This window comes from Mchenga conophoros, linkage group LG17 (assembly GCF_057382185.1).
Source record: "Mchenga conophoros isolate Kocher_MC1m ecotype Shallow Benthic linkage group LG17, M_conophoros_male_GT1.1, whole genome shotgun sequence".
In the NCBI taxonomy this organism is placed as follows: Eukaryota; Metazoa; Chordata; class Actinopteri; order Cichliformes; family Cichlidae; genus Mchenga; species Mchenga conophoros.
Window position 1 is genome coordinate 29516225 of NC_140542.1, and position 18852 is coordinate 29535076.

The window sequence follows — 18852 nt, forward strand, 5'->3', positions numbered from 1 at the left end:
GACAAGAAGACAGCCTTCATACTTACTTTTGTACCCGGCTCTCCGGGATCTCCCTGCGAAGTGCAAACAGTAGAAGCAGCTTTGATTGGACTGTGCTGTCAAAACATCTTTGTGACTCTTCATACTAAATACTCCAAGCTGTCTTGACATTATGTGATGTGCAGTGACAGGCATTATAAAACATCATGAATTAAAAAAAGGTGGGGTGTAATTACAATGCCCTTTTTTTTCTTTGCTTCCCTTGAATTTATGTTACCTTGACAGCTATTCCTGGTGGCCCCGGTGATCCTGGCTGACCAGGCAGACCTGGAGCTCCATTGACCCCTGGAAGACTGGGAGGTCCTGGGGGACCCTGTAACATGCAGTTAAAAGTATCTTAAAATGCCTTAAAGATTACCTTTCAAAAACTACTTGTTTATTTGTTTGTTTTTTGGGGAAATTTTTTATTTTATTTTTTTTGCCTTCTCGAAAACTCACTGAGGAGCCTGGCTCTCCTTTTCGTCCGGGCACAAAATTTGCATCTGTACCAGCTATGGCGTATCCCGGCTCTCCCTGAGAGGAAGGCAAAAAAAAAAGACTCTGTTCATTGTTGTTGCAGCATACAAATCTTAAAAGTGCATAAACATCTGTCTCATGAATAGAAAGCAAAATTAAATGCATGGATTACACTTACTCTCTCTCCTCTCTGTCCCTTTGGACCAGGGAGCCCAGGTGGACCCTACCATGAAAAGACTGTTTCAAAAATCCTTTACAGTCTCCAAAGAATATAGATGACACAATTAATCAATCTATTTTTTTTTTTACAGATATTTTGTTCTCACCATGTCACCTGGAACACCTGTAGGGCCCTGGAAATTTAGAAAGTAATCATATTTTCAGGTTCAGATCAGATAAGTGTGAAATTCTGTTCTATATGGATATACAAGCGTGAGAAAAGGAACGTTCTTGTAGCACTATATGCAGACCTATGATGCACTGCACAACAAATTAAACACAGCATATCAGCACAAACACCTCATGCCAACTGTCAAGCACGGTGGTGGAGGGGGGATAACTTTGCTCCTTGCAATAAGTAGATCAAATGTGAGGCCATCTCCGTACGTCCTGTCGAAGTTCAGACCACAACCTGACTGAAATGCTTGGACCTCAAGAGAGCTGTGCATACACTCTTTGCACAGGACTGCTTATACTGCTGTAAAATCATTTTCATATGACTTTAGGTACCCGTTGGCCAGCAGAACCCGGTGGTCCAGTTCTTCCTGGGCGACCTGGCAAACCAGGAACACCGTCAGTTCCAGGAAGTCCCTGTCAAATTAAGACATTAGAGTCAGTCCTGAAAATAAAAATATTAATAAAAATATACATATATATTAAATAACAAATTGCAGAGGGACACAAATACTACTGCACTGTTAGTGGTTTCGATACAGCATTTAAACATAACACTAATTGTATATACTGAATTCAAAGAAGACAGTACACGGGAACTAATTTAATGCAAATGGTTTAAAAGACGAGGTTTCACATACTTTTGAAGCTGAAATGCTCTACAAACATCTTAATTCATATTTTGTTTACATGCAACTCTTGTTGCTAAAACTATTTTGCTTTTTGTCACTCATACTGCATGTGCTAGTATAAGGTAATAAAGGGCAGATGTTGAAGACAACAAATAATAACTAAGGCATTTATGTGTAATGTGCACAAACAACCTTATTATTATTTATGTACATATATTCATGCACATACAATTAACATATGCTGTATGTGCTGATGCTTACCCTTTCTCCTTTTTCTCCTTTTGAAGATGTGAAAGGATCAAACTCTCCAGGGCTTTGTCTGAATCTCTACAACAACATTAATAATTGTTATTTTTTAAAGGTTTGGTTGATGATAAGTAAAAAAGTGTATCTGAATATACAAGGCAGAAGCGGGGCCAGTGAAAAACTGAATAGAAGGGAGAATAAAGTTTAAGCGTATTATTTAAAAGGCGACATAAAGTAAGAACAAACATACCAGACCAAGACCCAAACTGTCTCCCTGAAAGAATAAAAGATTATCAAAAAATAAAGAAATAAGTTTATGAAATGTTACAGGAAAAAATGCATCAGTTTTGCCTGAGTCAAATACAGTAACTCACCTTTTCCCCTTTTTGGCCCTGAAAAAACAGAAAATTCATATGATTAATCACTGCAGAATAACAAGGTTTAACAACTCACGATTATAACTTTGCAGGAGAAAGAATCAAACAAACCTTCATGCACTGAGTTAGGCATGGACCCTCGGGCTTAAGCATCTCCTCTGGGTCATCAGTGGGGGTGTCTAGCTGAGCACCCTGAAAATGAAAAAAAATGAATGCATTACAAACTATTCAACTGACTTTTAAGTAGACTACAGAAGCAGAGAAGGCTCACTACAAAGCTTCTTTGAATTTGCTCGTCAAGAATCATTTGAATTCCTATTATGCAACACAAGGTTGTATAACAAATTTGAGATGTAGTCTGTTTGTGCTACCAAAAATTCTGAATGAATTATTCACTATTTGAGTCATAAAAGTAAAGCTACTGTTTGCAGTGAAGGGGGGGGGGGGGGATCTCAGAGCTTCACACGTGTAGTCTTGTGGCCTGAAGAAAGAAACTTCAAAGTTAATTGGTTAAGCAGCAGAGGCACCACATGTAGTACCAGTTGCTGAATTTCCCAGTTAGGACACTTTTTTATGCTCGTCGCTATAAGTGACTTAGTGACTTGGAAAGTTCTATCTGTGATATTGATTCAGAGAAATTTGAAGCTGTTTATCTGCTGCACCTAAAAAAACAAAACAAAAAAAAACAGGTGTGTCTGTCTTTGCCTCCTTTCTTCTAAAATCAAAAATCACCTGCTTATTTTTTCCTTACAATGTGCAGTTGATTGTTCTCTGGCTACCACACCGCAAGATTGCTCATGTCCTCAGGATATGAACAAGAAAAATACATGTACATCCACAACAAAAGAGGGGCAGGTGCTGGCCCGACAACAAGTAAACAACAAAAGGAAAAAAATCAACTGCTTGAACACTGCAGAGCTCCGTTTTTTCCTACTGATTGCACCAGGAAATCTATGACGTTTCTACCACACCTACTCATTTTTAGAAAAGAAATTTTGAGTTTCATTATTGAATGCGAAGCTCAAATCAGCAGCATTCACAGAGGCTTTATTTATTATCAAGGTGTGTGAAGACGGGGGACAGTGGAGCCAACTGCTGAGGATCTATGTGGACAGGTCTATTGTCTTTTATGAAAAACCAGCCTCTCAAAACACATCATCAGAAATGGGCTGAGTCTGCAGTTACGTCCTCCGGTCTGACGTCAAGTAAAGAATGGTGACGTTTTCTCACCTGCAGAGCCTTTGTGTGCAAATTTAAAATTAACTGGATGGACCTCTGTGTAATACATGGTCATTAGACACAAATAATAGGCTCCACAGGTGTTTTAGAAGATCCACCTACACGTGCAAGTATGTTCACTTTACAGGCACAGTATAAAAGCTGTCCCAATACAACAAAATCTCCTACAACGCATACTTGTATGTATCGCTTATGAACAAAGATTTTCTACATTTACAGTCATTTATTTGTTTTAGTTTCTTACAGACAGACAAGCAATACCTTTGCCTTATTTTTTTTACCTCACCTCATCTTGTAGTTTGAACTCTGTGATGAGTTCGTCGCTACAGAGGCTTCTGATAAATTCTCTCTCCACGGAGGGAAAATCATCAAAAGTTGGTGAATAGAAGATGTTTTTGTAGCTGGTGGGAGCTGCAATTTTATTCAGTTCTTCACGATCTGCATTCGAAACTCCAACTGCCAGGATGCTGACCCCTACAGAGACACAATCGTAACATGATAACTGAATATTTTAGTTTAAACTTTTAATGAGTGAAAAATCCGTTCACGTGTTTTGAACAGTTTATATTATAACTCACCCAAGGCGCGGGCAATTCTGGAGGGTGGCACCACATTGTCTTGGGCCTTGCCATCTGTAAACAAAACCAGAACATGGGGTACATCCTGCCTCATCCCATGAGCCTCCTGGAACAGTTCTTGCAGAACATAGCTGATGCCTTTTCCTGAGGAACAAAAGAACAAAAACAACAAAAAATAAGTTTTAAGAGAAAGTAATATGACTTTTGGTTAAATTCTGGTGGATTATGTTTGCTAGTTTTCCAGCACTGTAATGAGATTCTTCAGCCATGTTATTATTTGTGGTCCTGGACCATATGAATTCTTGTATCATCTCACTGATTCAACAACTTTTCTTTCTTTCTTTTTTTTTACACAAAATTCAATTTGCCCATGCACAATAAAAGATCATCTCATATGATACTAACTACATCAGCAGTCAGTGTGCAGGTGTTTGGTAACAGAACAGTGTGACACCTGTTAAAGGCTATGGTTTTCAATACAGGAAATAGTAAAAGAGGCTCCTGGCCCACTGAAGATAGCTGGCAAAATGAGACAAAGCATGGTGCACATCTGTGTGAGTATCACCAACCGGTTTTGGTGTTGCCCCCTCCATAACGCAGCGCTCTGAGAGCCCTGAGCACAGAGTTTCTGTCTTTGAAGTCATTAAGGCGGAATTCAATGCGAGGCTCATCGCTGTAATGAACCACAGCTATCTGAAAGAAGATTGAGAGAGTGAGAAAATGCACATCATCATAACAGCAATATAAAGGATTTTTAGATCACAGCTGACTGTGATGAAACTTCATTCTTCAAAACAAAGATCATAAGAACTATATATTTGCTTGTGCTTGCCTCCTTGGCTGACAAAAAAAATGGCATTATGCCATGTGTCTCCTTTCTGCCAATGTTTGAGTCTGATTCAGCCCATTTGGTGGAGAAGAGCACATTATGTTACTGCTAATGGTCTAAGCCTGCACATGAGACTCACCTTCCGGGCAGCTATTATGACTCAAAAACTGCAATCGAGTCCAATTTGTAATTGTCTAAACAGACTCACAGCCAAAGTGATAAAATTAAACACCTGAAAGTTTTATCTTCAGCACAGTACAAAGAAAAGTTTTTACTGAGCAACTAACCTGCGTGCCCTGTGAACCAATTACGGGGAAGTATGTAGCCACTCGAAATATGAAGTCTTTCATCTTCCTAAAGTTGTCAGTGCCAATGCTCGACGACTCATCCACCAAGAACACTATATCCGCTTTGGTCTTACCGCACACTGGACAGAAACAGGACAGAAAACAGTTCTAACTAAAAAATATGCTACATATTATTTAGCATGAGGGAAAAAATATAAGAGCATCTCTAAAATACCTGGTTGTGGTGGTGTTTTTTTCTCTGTCACTCTACTCAGTGTGGTTAATCGAAAGGACGTGACTGCTCCTGCCTTGCCCTCAGTGACACTTGGCTGAACGTGGGGCTTCTTGGTTGTTAAGGACTCAGTTGGAAGCACAACATCAGGGTGCCAGGTGGTCCTCATGGGTGATTGAGCAGTGGTTGTGTTGATGATAGAGGCAGTCTGGGAGTCCCCAGTGTTAGGTGGGGAATGGGGGGGCACTGTAGGTGGCACAGGCTGGACTGTTAACGCTGGGCGAGCTGGTCCCACTGTGATACACAGAACCATAACAAATAAATCAAACGCTTGAAGTCTCTGGAGTCAAACAGAGTCTTTGCTGGAACAACAAATGGGATTGCAAAGGAAGCAATAAAACACTGCTGCAGCATTCTTCAGTTTGGGTTTTCAGCTTGTACCAGTCTTAGGAAAAAGCTCCTGTAGGTGTTCACTGAATATCAACAAACAGAACAGCTGACAATAGAAAGCTAAGAAAGATGCATGGGTAGTCAGACAAATAGGTTCAACATTTTAAAGCATTCATGAAGTTTAGAATAAGATGGCCATATGAGAGATGTAGTGCTAAATAGCTTAACACTTAGCTAAGATAGCATTTCTTTTCTTCAGGAAGCTAATTTGAGCTTTGTCAATTTTATGCTTACAAAAATAAAAATACACACACAGTATAGTGTGATGTGACTGTAGGTATTATAGCCTGATCAGTGGATGTATTAAAGTAAACAGAAGGATCTGAAGTGTATGTTTGTCATTCAGTCAAACAACTTGGAGAGAGTCTTACATATTCTCTGATACATGGTGCTTATAGGCCCCTCCACTTCTCCATACAAAGGTCTGATGGTGAAAAGATATGTTCTGCCATACAAGAGATCACTGATCTTATAGTAGGTGAATCCAGGGCCAAGGATTTCTGTTTTTGTGTCAAACACTGAAAAAAACATACATAGAAAACATGGTGTTGCAAAGTGATCACTTGTGACAGTATGGATTCAAGAAATAAGAAATAGGAAAATAAATCTTTATACTAAAATGGATTTGAGTGTATAAAAAGGAAAGCAAACAGTATTTTTTAATAACCTGTAAAATAATGTGTCAAATCTACAAATAAAAATGATATATCTGAACATCTGGTGACAAATTACATGTACGGAGATTCTGTCAATTATGACAATATTACTTTAGGAATTTTGTTAATAAGACTTTTCACCTTATTAACAAAAGGGTGCTTATGTTGCCACTTTATTCACAAAAGACATATCATGGTTAAAACACAATTATTCCTGGCATGCTGGGATACTTGTGTTTTATTCAGGCAAATATTGCCTTTTCAGACCAAGACCTGCTAAATAAAAGAATGTTTATGGCAGGTCTCTGTATGCAGTGTAATATCATTTACATAATATGTAATTCATCTCTGGAGCCTAAAAGAAAGTTGCATGAATTATAAGAAGGTGCTTTATCAAGTTGTGGTTGCTTACTGACCTGAGATGTGCCTCCAGGAGAGGCGATATCCTGAGGCACCAGCTACGCGTGTCCAGTTCAGAACAGTACTGTTATCTGTTGTATTCAAAGCAACAAATCCTTCTACTTTGGGAAGATCCACTGAAACACACAAAATAGCTCTGATGAATAATGACATAAAGAAACAAGTGACATTAGGTGGATTTATTATATCATACGTCCTAATGAATATAAACTTTAACATTCCCAGTATTAGGCGCATATATGTACATAAAAGTGTTTTTTTTTGCATCCACCACATTAGATTTTAAATTAGGCCATCAATATGTGATTGAAGTGCAAACTTTCAGCTTTGACTCAAGAGGTTTGACAAAAGTTTTGAATGACTTGTTCCTGAAATACAACCATTTTAAACGTAGTGATTTTATGAGGCTCAAAGTAATTGGAGAAGTTTTTCATAGCCTCTGATAAAAGATTTTGAGTTGACTCAAAGTGTTTAACTTGCATTTTGGTAGCTGCTCATTGGAACTTTCAATACGAGGTACTTTTAAATCTACTAAATTTTAAGCCACCGTAGTGGCATTTACACATAATCTGTTTAAGGAAACTGGTGAAACATATATTACTGAACATTTCCCTGAAACTCAGACTGTTCCCTACTACCAGGGCCAGGCAGGACTCACAGGTACGTGCTGTGACCAGGACAGCGCTTCCTTCCCTGCTGCCCACCATGGAGGACACCTGGATCTTGTAAGCTGAGCTCTCTCGCAGGTTGCGGATGGTGTAGGAGGCAAAATCAGCCGATACCACATGGGACTTCTCATCACCCCCTAGTGCACAGAATAATTAAATCCAGCATGAAAGTGTCAAACAACCGTGTTTGCAGTCATTTACGGATGAAACTGTTATACAATGAGTCACAAGAGTCTAAACTGAGGAGTGGTAACTCATTATGCTGCTAGATGCTGTAATAGGAAAATACTGCAAATATTTTAATTTAAGACATGCTTAATATTTTCATCGACCCGAGTGAAAAAAAATTTTCTCAGCTTCTCTGATCCAGAGATGTAAATGCAGTTGTAATTCTACTGTATATTATGTCTACTTGTTCATAGCCTGAGGCATTAGAATACACATTTGGGTGGTTTATTTATGTGGTTTCTTACCAAGAAATGGGATCCAAGAGATTTTGTATCCAGAAGCCCCTGATGCTTTTTTCCAAGATAGTGTGAAGGAATTTACTCCAATGTCCTCAACCTTCACCTCCCTCACTGGCTGGATTGGATCTGACTCTGACACTGCAGCTAAGCATAACATAACATGACCACAGGAGATGTTAATCCAGGTTTTATACCATAAAGCTGTGACAATTTTTTTTTCACATCACAATGCATTAAGGACCCAGAAATCATAAAATATGTGATTAAAATATCTGAAAAAATTGCTGATGTGACTTTACTTACCCCTCCCTATTATTTTACACTGTAATAAACGTAGCACTTGAAGCTCGGAATAACACTCTGACAGTGACAGTGATAGAATGATAGCAGCCCTGCTGACTTGGACTCAGTGACACATACTACAAGTGACAGCAGCAGGAACTGTGGTTATAACGGGAAGACCAAAGTACATGACATGTCAGTCAAACGGCGACACTTACGAGGGTTTATGTGGCACAGATTGGGGAACTTTGCCGTACCCTTCCCATTTAATTACGATGGGGGCACAGCTGCACAGAGCCATTTTAGATCTAAAGATGGCTCATGATAAATTCAAAGTCACTGAGACTTCACATATGTTTAGTACCTGTGAGCTGAGATAAGGAGATTTCTGGTCCCTCTGAGTTGCCATACACTGCACAGATGGTGACTGTGTAGGTAGACTGTGGATTCAGGTCTTTGAGACGATGGAAGAGGATGCTACGATCCAGGTACTGGACTTGGGGTTTGCTATTATCTGCAAGCATCAGACGAAAACAAAACAAAAGACAAATTATCCATCTATCTGTTGTAAAGATAATGTATGGTAAATAGAGGGTCTTTAATCGGGCTGGCATGCTGGCATGCTTTAAAATGGTGTAATGGGAAGGAATAGGTATAAATATATTACCTGTTTTCCATGAGAGTTTGTACTCGGTGGCTCCAACGATGGGACTCCACGCCACATCTATAGTGGTGCTTGTGTAGGATGTCACCTTGAAGTTAGAGACATAACCCAAAGGAGCTGAAAAAATGAAAGAAAAAACATCAAGGACTGATCTTATAAATACCCTGTTTCAAGTAAAAAAGATGAATCACAAATCTTTGGCGTTTTTGATTTCCTCATCGTGACTTTTTTTCTTAAAGCCCATTTTGGAAGTTGCTGAAAGTCTGCTGATCACTAAACGCACTGCTCACTTCAGTGTCAGGACACCAATTCGTTGGGTGTGGTTACACATGTAACAGAGGTCAGTGACGATGTGTGTGGTCATGGTTAATACAAACAAAAAAGTCTGTTTAGCATGTAGTGTTGCCCCCAAAATTCGTTGTGCATTGCACCACTGAATTCAATTCTCTCCTCATGAACCATTTACATATCAAAATTTCTTATCAAGGTTTCAAGGTTTGTTTGCATTCATCTTTATAAGGTTTAATGTTTAGTTTTTAATATTTTTCGTCCCAGGCATTGTTAGCTTGATAGTGAAAGCTTGATATAAGTGCTCCTGGATATCAGTGGAATGATGTGATATCATTATTACGTCACCTGTGTGCATGCACCCACAACAGACAAAACAGAGAACCAATAATGGGGACAGCTCCACAGCTCTACTGCTTATAGACTGTGCAAGCTGGCATATCTGAGTACTTTCAGTAATACAGAGAAGTTTGAAAAACTATTTAGCTTTCTAGTTTCAGTCATGAAAAAAACCCTTTTAGACTTTAAGAGAAGTGACAGAAGTAGGAACTGTGGTTGAAATGGAGTCATTCCTGTGCCCCAAGGGTCCTATGTTCCTGAGCTCTAAAAGGCACATAATGGGAAGCTGGAAAAATGCATATTTTCCAGCTAACTAAGCACCTAATGTGACTTATGACTTATGGGCTATTGTGGGTACGCGTCAAAAAGTTCTATAGAGTGTTACCCAGTGTTTTTGTATGTGTGTGTCTGCAATAGAATGGTAAAGCAATATTGAACTGAGGAAACATAGCACCATAAGAACATAGATATACTCCTGTTACCATGGCCACATGCCAATCAAACAAAACCAGATCTCTTTCTCTCGCCATTATACTTACTGAATGACTGAGATGACGCCGCACAGAGGAACAAGACAACTAGAGGTCAGATTTCATTGATAACAGCCAGTAAGCATCCTGGGAAGCTGCTCCGGTAAGTGTGGAACACAATTTTTAAAAATAATATTTATTACATCTTTACTTCCTTCTAATAAACACTAAAGCTACACCCAAAAGTTTTCTGGGGGAAAAAAGTCTATTGAAAAAGATGAAAAAATGGCTTATTCCTACATTTGAATATGATGTCTGGTGAACAAGGTTACTTACAAGTTCTGAAGGTGGCAGCGATGCCAGGTCCAACCGCAGCGCCAAACAGCACGTAAAGCGTCAGGACATACTCCGTATCATGGGCTACATTTTTCAGCTGGTACTGTGTAGTGCTGGTGTTCAGAGCCAATTGTCTGGGACGATCCCGACCAACAAACTCTAGAAATAATATTAACATTACAGTTAGTCTGTTATTCCTCAGTGACTTCAAACTTTCACTTCGTATCAGAGGCAAATATCCTCCTTCTTTCCCTGTATTTCATCGCAAGCTACTGTCATGTTGCTATGGTTAAAGTGTCCATTGAGAAAATAACCGAGTTGAGAATATCTGCAAAAAACAAGGGTAAACAGCGGCAGACAATAGTGACTGAATAAATCACCTGGGGTGGGTCTCCATGCCAGTCTGTATCCTGTAGCCCCCGGGACACTGTTCCATGAGACGACTGCAGTACTTGTGCTCACAGCAGATACTTTCAGAGTCTGTACTGAACTACTTTCCACTGACAGAAAGAGAGATAGTGAAAGACAAAGAGGACTGTTATGCATCTTATCTACTGCTTTGGTGCAATTTTATTTTGAAAATTTTTAATTACATGTCTTGATTTTCGCAGTGGTGATAGGCCCCTCAATGTCTCCAAAGATGGGGTTGATGGTGATGGTGTACTCAGAGCCTGTGTGGAGGCCCTGTATCATGTAGAAGTTAAAATTGTCCCCGAGGTTTATGTTTTCTATGTGGCCTTCTACAAGATATAAAGTGACATTTAAGCAAAGAGATGTATTAAATTAAATATTTCGCATTTTAGCTGTTTCGCAAGAAAGGTACTTAACCACGATACCTGTAGATGCCCATGTCAAACGGTATCCTGTAGCACCTTTAACTGATGCCCACCTTGCTTGAACGGTGTCTGTGGTGGCATTTTGGACCAGAAACTGATGAACTGGCACCAACTTCACTATTAAGCACATCCCACACATACATGCAAAGGTAAATTTAGGTAAATTATACACAATGACATGACAGAGTAGAGAATAGAGTCTGCTTGCTAATATTTTTTACTAAAACAATACCACCCTGCTGTGGAAATATTGTGGTACTGCACTTTAATATTTGCTCTTAGGTGTTGTTTGAAGAGACATTTAAAGCAGTTAATAAACTGCTTCCAGTGTGCCGGAGCGTGCTCTCTGGCTTTCCTGTTTATGTAAATGAACATAATGATGGGGTTTTGAGCCAAGCTAATAAACTTACATGTCTTCCCCACTACTGAAACCGGTTTACTTGGTCCTTCAGGGTACACAGCATAAATACTGACAGTGTACTTCTTATCCTCCTCCAGACTGTCAATCACATGAGAGGAAATGTCTCTGGGAAGCAGCTGCTCATAAATGAATCCTGGTCTGTTGGCTGGAGAACAATCATAAATGCACAAGAAATAATACTTTAAAAAAAACCTCTTTATTAGAACCCATTACAGCTTTCTTTCAACAAACCCCTCTGGAAACAAAGTTAACATCTAGCAAGCACTTATGTCAGCATACATCTCGGGATGAAGATCTTGAATCCATTTAGCTTCCCCTGGGGGGGTGTCCAGCCGAGGCGCAGGGAGAACAGGCCCTCCTCAATAACACGGAAGTTTGAAACTTCGGGCAAAGGCGCTGAAAGACAGACACCTGTTGCTCAGGGAAAGATGACAGCATACAATTAAAAATAGAGACACTAGGTGCATGAGCAGACACTCACTTGTCTTTACTTTGATTGTCGCAGAGTCTCCTATGAGGCCTGGGTACATGGCATAGACGGTGAGGGAATAGTCGGTTTTGGGACTCAGCTCTGTCACCATGGCTGTGCTCACATCTGCCTTCAGATCCATCTGTTACATACACAGACAGCAGAACAAAAGGATCTGAGTGTGTGTATGTTTGAGTGTGTATGTTGTGTTTCCCTGAGACATAAAGTGGAAGACAGAATGATGTTTAGAAGAGGATGATTGATTAAGAGGAAGAATGTTCAAGTCAGAGCCGAAGATAAACATACCTGGAGGCTCTGCAATGGAACAGAGAGACATTTTTGGGAAGTACGCTTACATAAATATCCTGCTGTTTTGCCTTTATTGCTTCAATTTCATTTATATATCTAACTCTAAAAACCACTGACATCTTTACAGTTTGTTTAGACTTTTGTCCACGATAATTAAATTAGGTTTTATGTTGCGTTTTATAACATAATGCAGAATCTAGGCAGAAACAAAGAAGCACTGATATCATTGAGACGACTGCTCATGTTGATTGCTTTTGTAAATGTTTCACCGAGTTTGGAGTGCTACACAATGACTGCAGGAGAGATAAATCTCACTGAAATGAGTCCACTACTTAGACTGATCACAGGGGTGAGCTGCTGTTGTCAGCTGTTTTAACTTTTAATATGAGAAGTTCATGTAATCGATGTGTTTTAAAGAGGAATTCCATGGAGAGTGAGGTGATTAATCAGCAGTAAAAAAAAAACTGAGATGTCCAACTAATTCATGAATTAAATGCTTTACTGTCTATGAAAGTCAGTATGATGACATATTGCATGCTCTAGCTCAACAATAATGCAACAGTGACCTTATCTATGGACAATTCCTCACCTGCCTCTGCTGCACAGGAAGGAGTTGTCCCTCCGAGCTCAGTGGAGTGACCAGGAGGCGATATCCGGTGACATCACCTGTGGCCTGGCTCCACGTCAGTCTAAGAGAACTGTGGGCCAGTTCGCTAACCTGAAGGTCTCTGGGACCCACCACACGTTCCTCGCCTACGATTAAAAGTAAGTGTAGAAAGAGTGATGAGACAGACGGGATGAGGAGCGGAACATGGAGCAGAAAATATGCAAGTTGATGTAAAATATGTCTACAAGATAGATTATGTTAGCAAAGAAGCTGCAGAGTACAGTGAAATAAAAGAACGTTATTATTCATTTTTATTATACCTTTCAAGTGCGAGAGTGCAATACAATTCGTCAATATGAAAATGCAAACAGCTGTCAGTGAGTAGGCAGCTTTTTCAGCATATTACGAAGAACTTACTAGGCTGGGAAGTTTTCACAGGACGTGGGGGTTCAGAGGCAGTGAGGCACACTCTGCGGGACAGTTTGGGGAGGATGGTGTCCATGGTAGAGAAATCAGTGACCGGCAATAGATGCTCGGCATGTGGCTCCGACACAACCCTCCTAAGCTCTGCCTCATCAACCCCCGTGAGGCCTGGTTTTCAGTATAAATAAGAAGATAATGAAATAAAGTCTTTTATGCCAAGGTGCATAAAAATGTTTCATAACCAATTCAAGATGATAAACAAAAAAAATGTGAACATATGACAAGATTTTTTTAAAGGTATTATTAACAAATTTTTGATTATGTGGAAGTTTACTCGATTAATGGACACTGTGTGGATATTAAATGGTTTTGTTTGTATTTTTTCTGATCTCCACCAGGGGGAGGTGTTGCATTTTGACAGATTCAATATGAAAAGCTCCAATATGTGCCCATATACACATATATTTTACATATAAATAACCACAGTCGTTCAATTTCTGGAACGAATCTCAGTTTGTGCAAGTGGGCCCTAAATGCCAAGGCGTGAAGTATTTAAGTTTTCCTAATGCACAAAAGAAAACCACTGGGAGATTTTTGCATTTTGCAACTCTGAATAAGTTGTCTACAGTATGAAATTTGCACATAAACAACATGAATGTGCATGTTGATTTCTTACGAGGTCTAAGGCTGCATAGAGCAGGGAGGCGCTGACATAATTTAATTTATGCTTTCCAGGCTGCTCTAGCTCTACAGGTAATATTGGCTTTGCATTAGCGGTCAAGATTCATGTCGAGCTGCCACGCGGTGGTGATGAACGAGAGGAGCAGGTTTCGGTGTCAGTGGTGGGGGTGGGTGGGTTGGGAAGGCACAGAATTGCCTAATGAAAAATGACTGCGATTAGCACACCATTGGCTAATGAGCAGTAATTATTGCATCGCTGCAGGCTGTGAGGAGTAAGTTGTGGGCTTGTGTGCTTATGCCTGTGAGTAGGGGGAAAAGGGCAAGGTACTGTATGTGCAAGTAAACTTGGTGTGTATACATACAGAAGCATGAGCGCGCTCAGGTACTCAGAAATAAGACTCCTACACACAAATACCCACACTGAATCCAATGAATTCAAATGCACAGGACATGAATTTCTAACTGCAAACACTGCAGATAAGCGGGCAGAGCTTGGATAAAATCTGAAGGGCTGCTGCAGTGGGGATGTTGAAAGAATTCACAATAGCAACTTCCACACTCACCTACTGCAAAGACAGTAATTCCATTGTCTGCTACTGCTCTGACTGCAGCACTGACCTGGTCGTCCGACTGTCCATTTGTGATCAAAACAGCAATCTGCACAGGACAGAAAATGGCATATGTAAAGAAAAGACAATAATGTGAAGATCTGCTAATTCTTGATAAATGAATGCATAATATAAAGCTAGTAAAATGTATTATATTTAAACACATACGGGTCATTTTCAGCTGCTCTCTTTCAACCTCTGTTTTCAACTATTGTTGGCATCACTGGAGGCTTAAATCAAGCCTCCAAACAACATTTGTTTGTGTTAAAAGAGCATCCATGCAAACAGTACCATTCTCATGAAAGCCTCCAAAGCCTTTTGATGCAGTTTAGCACATAATTGAAAACATAATTAAATAAATCAGACCCAAACTCAAAGTGGAATTCAAGGATGCTGGCTTGCAGCTGAGTCTAATAATTTCCCCATTAAGGAAAATTCTCTCAGTTCACTCAAAGTTCACCCCTCAGTCAGTGAGGAAGGGAGGTGGAGAGCATCCACAGGAGAATGTAGTTGCTGCTTTGCATGCTGTACAATTCAATATATCAGCCTAATCCTCAATTCTCCACCTTCCCATATCCAGTGTGCTGTAGCAAGATGATTCACACATGCACACAGAGATAGAGAAATGATTAGAATGCTAACCAGCTGTGTTATACTGTGACTACACTACAGTATTAGACTGTCAGGGAAATGTGTCTGATAGAAAAGGAGAGTTGTGGGAAAGAAAGTGTATCTGGATATTTGACAAGGAACTTCTGAGACAAGTTGGTGAATGTGGCATTTTTGTTAGGATCCAAGAAATGCACCAAGCCCAATTTAACACTTGTTTTTTTAAGGTCATTGGCATAAACCAAGTTGAGTCACTGTGGATGACCATCTGTTGGATGTTTAGCAGTCACGCCTTATCTCCATCTGATAATCGATGAAAATCTGTGGTGGAAAATGTATTTTCTTTATCTTTTATTTTTCCTCCAAAGCACCAGAGAAAGCAAAATAAATCCTGTTCCCTGTTGCACCTTTCAAATATTATCAATTTGCATTCTCAGCATATAACACGATGGTTTAATCAGATTCACAGCTGTGTGAGAATGGTAAACCTGTTTATTTGTTTTTTCCACATGTCCTGTGGAGTGGAAATATAGATTCCTGACTAGTCATTTCCTTTCACACAGGGCCGAAACAGACAGTACATGCATGTTTTTGCAGCATGGGTAGTAATCTCAAATCAATAATTTCCCCAAAGCCTGTGAAACAACATGTTGTCAAAAATTACCAAGATTTAAATTTCTCTTTTTCAGTGTATAACAATCCACCTCGCTGTGTAAAGCAGCGTACCTTCGGGACAGAATCCCGCCTGATGACGGGGCTGAAAACAGAGTCGACCAGAAACTGGAGTGCCATGCCAGTCCTCCTGGATCCACCTTCATAGGGAAGGTCTTTGATGGCTCTGAGTACCTCCTCAAGGGAATTGTAGTCTGTCAAAGCAATCCGCATCCTGCATGGACATAGAAGCACAAAACTGGATCAGATAGAAACATTTTTCCACATTAGACCACAGAACTGTGTATTCTGTCACCTTTCCATCAGAACCAGCAATAACTCCTTCAGCTATAGTAGCTCATCTGTTGGATCAGACAACACAGGCTAGCCTTTGCTCCCCTAGTGCATCAATGATCCTGTTGCTGGTTCACTGGTGTTCCTTCCCCAGACCACCTTTGATAGATACCAACCACTACAGACTAAAAATAGCCCAGAAGAGCTGCAGACAACCCAGTTGTCTAGCCACCAACATCTGTTTCTTGACAAACTTGCTCAAATCCTTATCCTTGCCCATTTCTCCTTCTTGTAACAAATCAAACACATCAACTTTCAAGGACAAAAGGTTCATGTGCTCCCTAGTATATCCCACTAGATACTGGAGCCATAATGTAGAGATGATCAGTGTTATTTACGTCTCCTGTCAGTGGTCATAGAAAGTGATCATGTAGAAAAGACAGCTGAATATAATTAATGCCAAGCTGCCACAAAGGTTCATGCGATGTGCCAAGCTCAGGACTGACTTCTACCTTGGAACATCCCCAAAGACAGTGACTCCAAAACGGACCCCATCAGCTCCGACCACATTGTCCTGAAAGGAGGAGATGATGGCTGAGATGAAGTCTTTGATTCTGGAAAAGTCTTTATGACCCACGCTCCAGGACTCATCCACCAGAAACACTATGTCGGCCTGAACCACTGTCCTGCATGCTGAGGAAAGAAGAAAAGATTAATTAATATGTGTAAAATGGTAGCATATACATGAAGCATAGAAAGACACAATAAGATATATTTTAAGAAGATTCAAGAATTAAAAAGAAATGCACTAATACTAATACGTAGCTATTATTCCATTACCTCGTCAGTAACTTCAAAAAAGGTGAAACTTCTATATATCTCTATACTCTCTATATCCTTTTTTGTATTTTTATGGCTCGTGGATTGTGAGTTCTCCAAATTCTAATTCTACATAAATACCCAACAGTTCCTGAAAGCTATGCTGCCTACAGATTGGTAGAAACTGTTATCAACCACTTAAATGGCACTTTACACCGTGGTTTACTGACACATATCGTTTGGTTACCAGGGTAATATCGGTTCTCTGAAAACCGACTGAGAAAACCAAGTGAGGTTTTAAACAGAACTCACTTTTTTTAAATTTACTTAACTAATATTGCCCTCATTTGAGCTCATTAACTAAATGTTTTAATCTATTATCTAACACTATCAGTGCTACTTTAATAACTTTTAGTATTATAAATTGCCCAAGCCATATTTGAATATTTTATCCTTTAGTTAAAAATACAATCTATCATTTTCAGCTACTGAATTTGGGTTTTTTTTTCTTTTTTTGCTGGTTTCAAGACTTGAATAAGACATTTTATCAAAATGTAATTCTCCATTGCATTTATCTTTAAGGGTTTCCCTCTGAAACCTCAAAAACACTAATTTAGCCTCCTGCTGCTTCAGACATCTTTAATTCCTACACTGACCACCAGATAGCAGTCTTGTTCCACCTTGCTGAGGGGATTCCTTTCATTTGCTTCTGTCATGCAGCCAGAGCCTCACACAAATCCTTATGAATTTTTAATGAGACACAAGTGAGCCAAAGAGACTGTCAATATTCTGAGCACTCCAGCAATAAAACTTTAGTACAGCGATGAGAAACGCTTAGAATAATAAGGTAAACACACCCAAAATCAGGGTCAGTACCCTTGCCCAAGCAAACAAACGCATTTAAAATAAGAATCTGCTGGGTTTGATGGGATTTAGATGCTTTTTTGAGTGAACTGGTGCACTGAATACGCAAGTGCACCGACACATATTCACATGCACAAACTGCTGTGTCTGCAAACACCTTGTAAGTCAATATTCTGGTATTGCATATGCAATAAACCAAAGTGACAACAGCATTGATTAGGCTAGTGAATAGGAGATAGGCGCAACTGATTGTTCTGTAAGTGATAAGCGAATCTCTGCTGTCTTCTATTTCATTATCAAGCTTTCTCTCCTCTATTATCTCACCCTTCTTCCTTTGGCTGCAATCCCAGGATTCACTGGGGGTGACATATGTCTTCAGCCCATAGCGGCCTAACATTATGTTCCTCCTCACACACCTATACATTTCTGGCCATACACCAAGGAAACAAAATATCACCGGGAATAGCATTTTGGAGGCCTCTCAAGCGCTATTATCTTTGGAAGCTGTAGTATCATATATTCAGCAACAGCAGATCTATTAGCGAGGACTTATACTCATTGATGCACTTTGAAGAGATAAAACAATGTTCATACTTTCCGGTCCGAGTTGTGCCTCATAAAAGCAACTACCTACCCTATAATAAACATGTGGCTTTTCCATTTACTGGATGCATTTCACACTTGAAGGATTTTAGTAAACGCACATAAAATGTTGTGAAGACTGAGCGAAGAAGCAGCTGGAGGTTGGTGTCTGTCAGACAGACACAGAACTTCTGGATAATTGATCTTGTTTTCCATCCCAGGAAAACAAGATCAATTACCCAGAAGTTCGTCTGTCTAGGCTTGCAGGTGAGATCGACATGCCCAGGATAAGGACACAAAACATGCTGAGAGATTAGGAATGGTTTTCTTG

At 39.8% G+C, this 18852-nt stretch overlaps 1 protein-coding gene across 6 annotated transcripts in view; it reads right to left on the minus strand.

Moving 5' to 3' along the window:
• Positions 1 to 18852, minus strand: part of col7a1l (collagen type VII alpha 1-like) — a 75058-nt gene that overhangs the window by 47340 nt on the left and 8866 nt on the right. For all 6 annotated transcript variants that reach the window (XM_085251250.1, XM_085251254.1, XM_085251251.1 and 3 more), the window contains exons 3-35: positions 16769 to 16949; positions 16038 to 16197; positions 14658 to 14751; positions 13408 to 13581; positions 12973 to 13136; positions 12087 to 12216; positions 11885 to 12001; positions 11595 to 11750; positions 11185 to 11301; positions 10942 to 11088; positions 10729 to 10848; positions 10349 to 10507; positions 8919 to 9032; positions 8616 to 8765; positions 7976 to 8113; positions 7493 to 7639; positions 6831 to 6950; positions 6130 to 6276; positions 5312 to 5602; positions 5077 to 5216; positions 4530 to 4653; positions 3961 to 4104; positions 3669 to 3856; positions 2255 to 2335; positions 2141 to 2158; positions 2017 to 2040; positions 1782 to 1847; positions 1225 to 1305; positions 822 to 848; positions 674 to 718; positions 478 to 552; positions 257 to 352; positions 27 to 53 (exon numbers count right to left, since the gene is read on the minus strand). In XM_085251250.1, the coding sequence (XP_085107376.1) occupies positions 27 to 53; positions 257 to 352; positions 478 to 552; positions 674 to 718; positions 822 to 848; positions 1225 to 1305; positions 1782 to 1847; positions 2017 to 2040; positions 2141 to 2158; positions 2255 to 2335; positions 3669 to 3856; positions 3961 to 4104; positions 4530 to 4653; positions 5077 to 5216; positions 5312 to 5602; positions 6130 to 6276; positions 6831 to 6950; positions 7493 to 7639; positions 7976 to 8113; positions 8616 to 8765; positions 8919 to 9032; positions 10349 to 10507; positions 10729 to 10848; positions 10942 to 11088; positions 11185 to 11301; positions 11595 to 11750; positions 11885 to 12001; positions 12087 to 12216; positions 12973 to 13136; positions 13408 to 13581; positions 14658 to 14751; positions 16038 to 16197; positions 16769 to 16949 (3962 nt within the window). The remainder of the gene's footprint in view (positions 1 to 26; positions 54 to 256; positions 353 to 477; positions 553 to 673; positions 719 to 821; positions 849 to 1224; positions 1306 to 1781; positions 1848 to 2016; positions 2041 to 2140; positions 2159 to 2254; positions 2336 to 3668; positions 3857 to 3960; positions 4105 to 4529; positions 4654 to 5076; positions 5217 to 5311; positions 5603 to 6129; positions 6277 to 6830; positions 6951 to 7492; positions 7640 to 7975; positions 8114 to 8615; positions 8766 to 8918; positions 9033 to 10348; positions 10508 to 10728; positions 10849 to 10941; positions 11089 to 11184; positions 11302 to 11594; positions 11751 to 11884; positions 12002 to 12086; positions 12217 to 12972; positions 13137 to 13407; positions 13582 to 14657; positions 14752 to 16037; positions 16198 to 16768; positions 16950 to 18852) is intronic.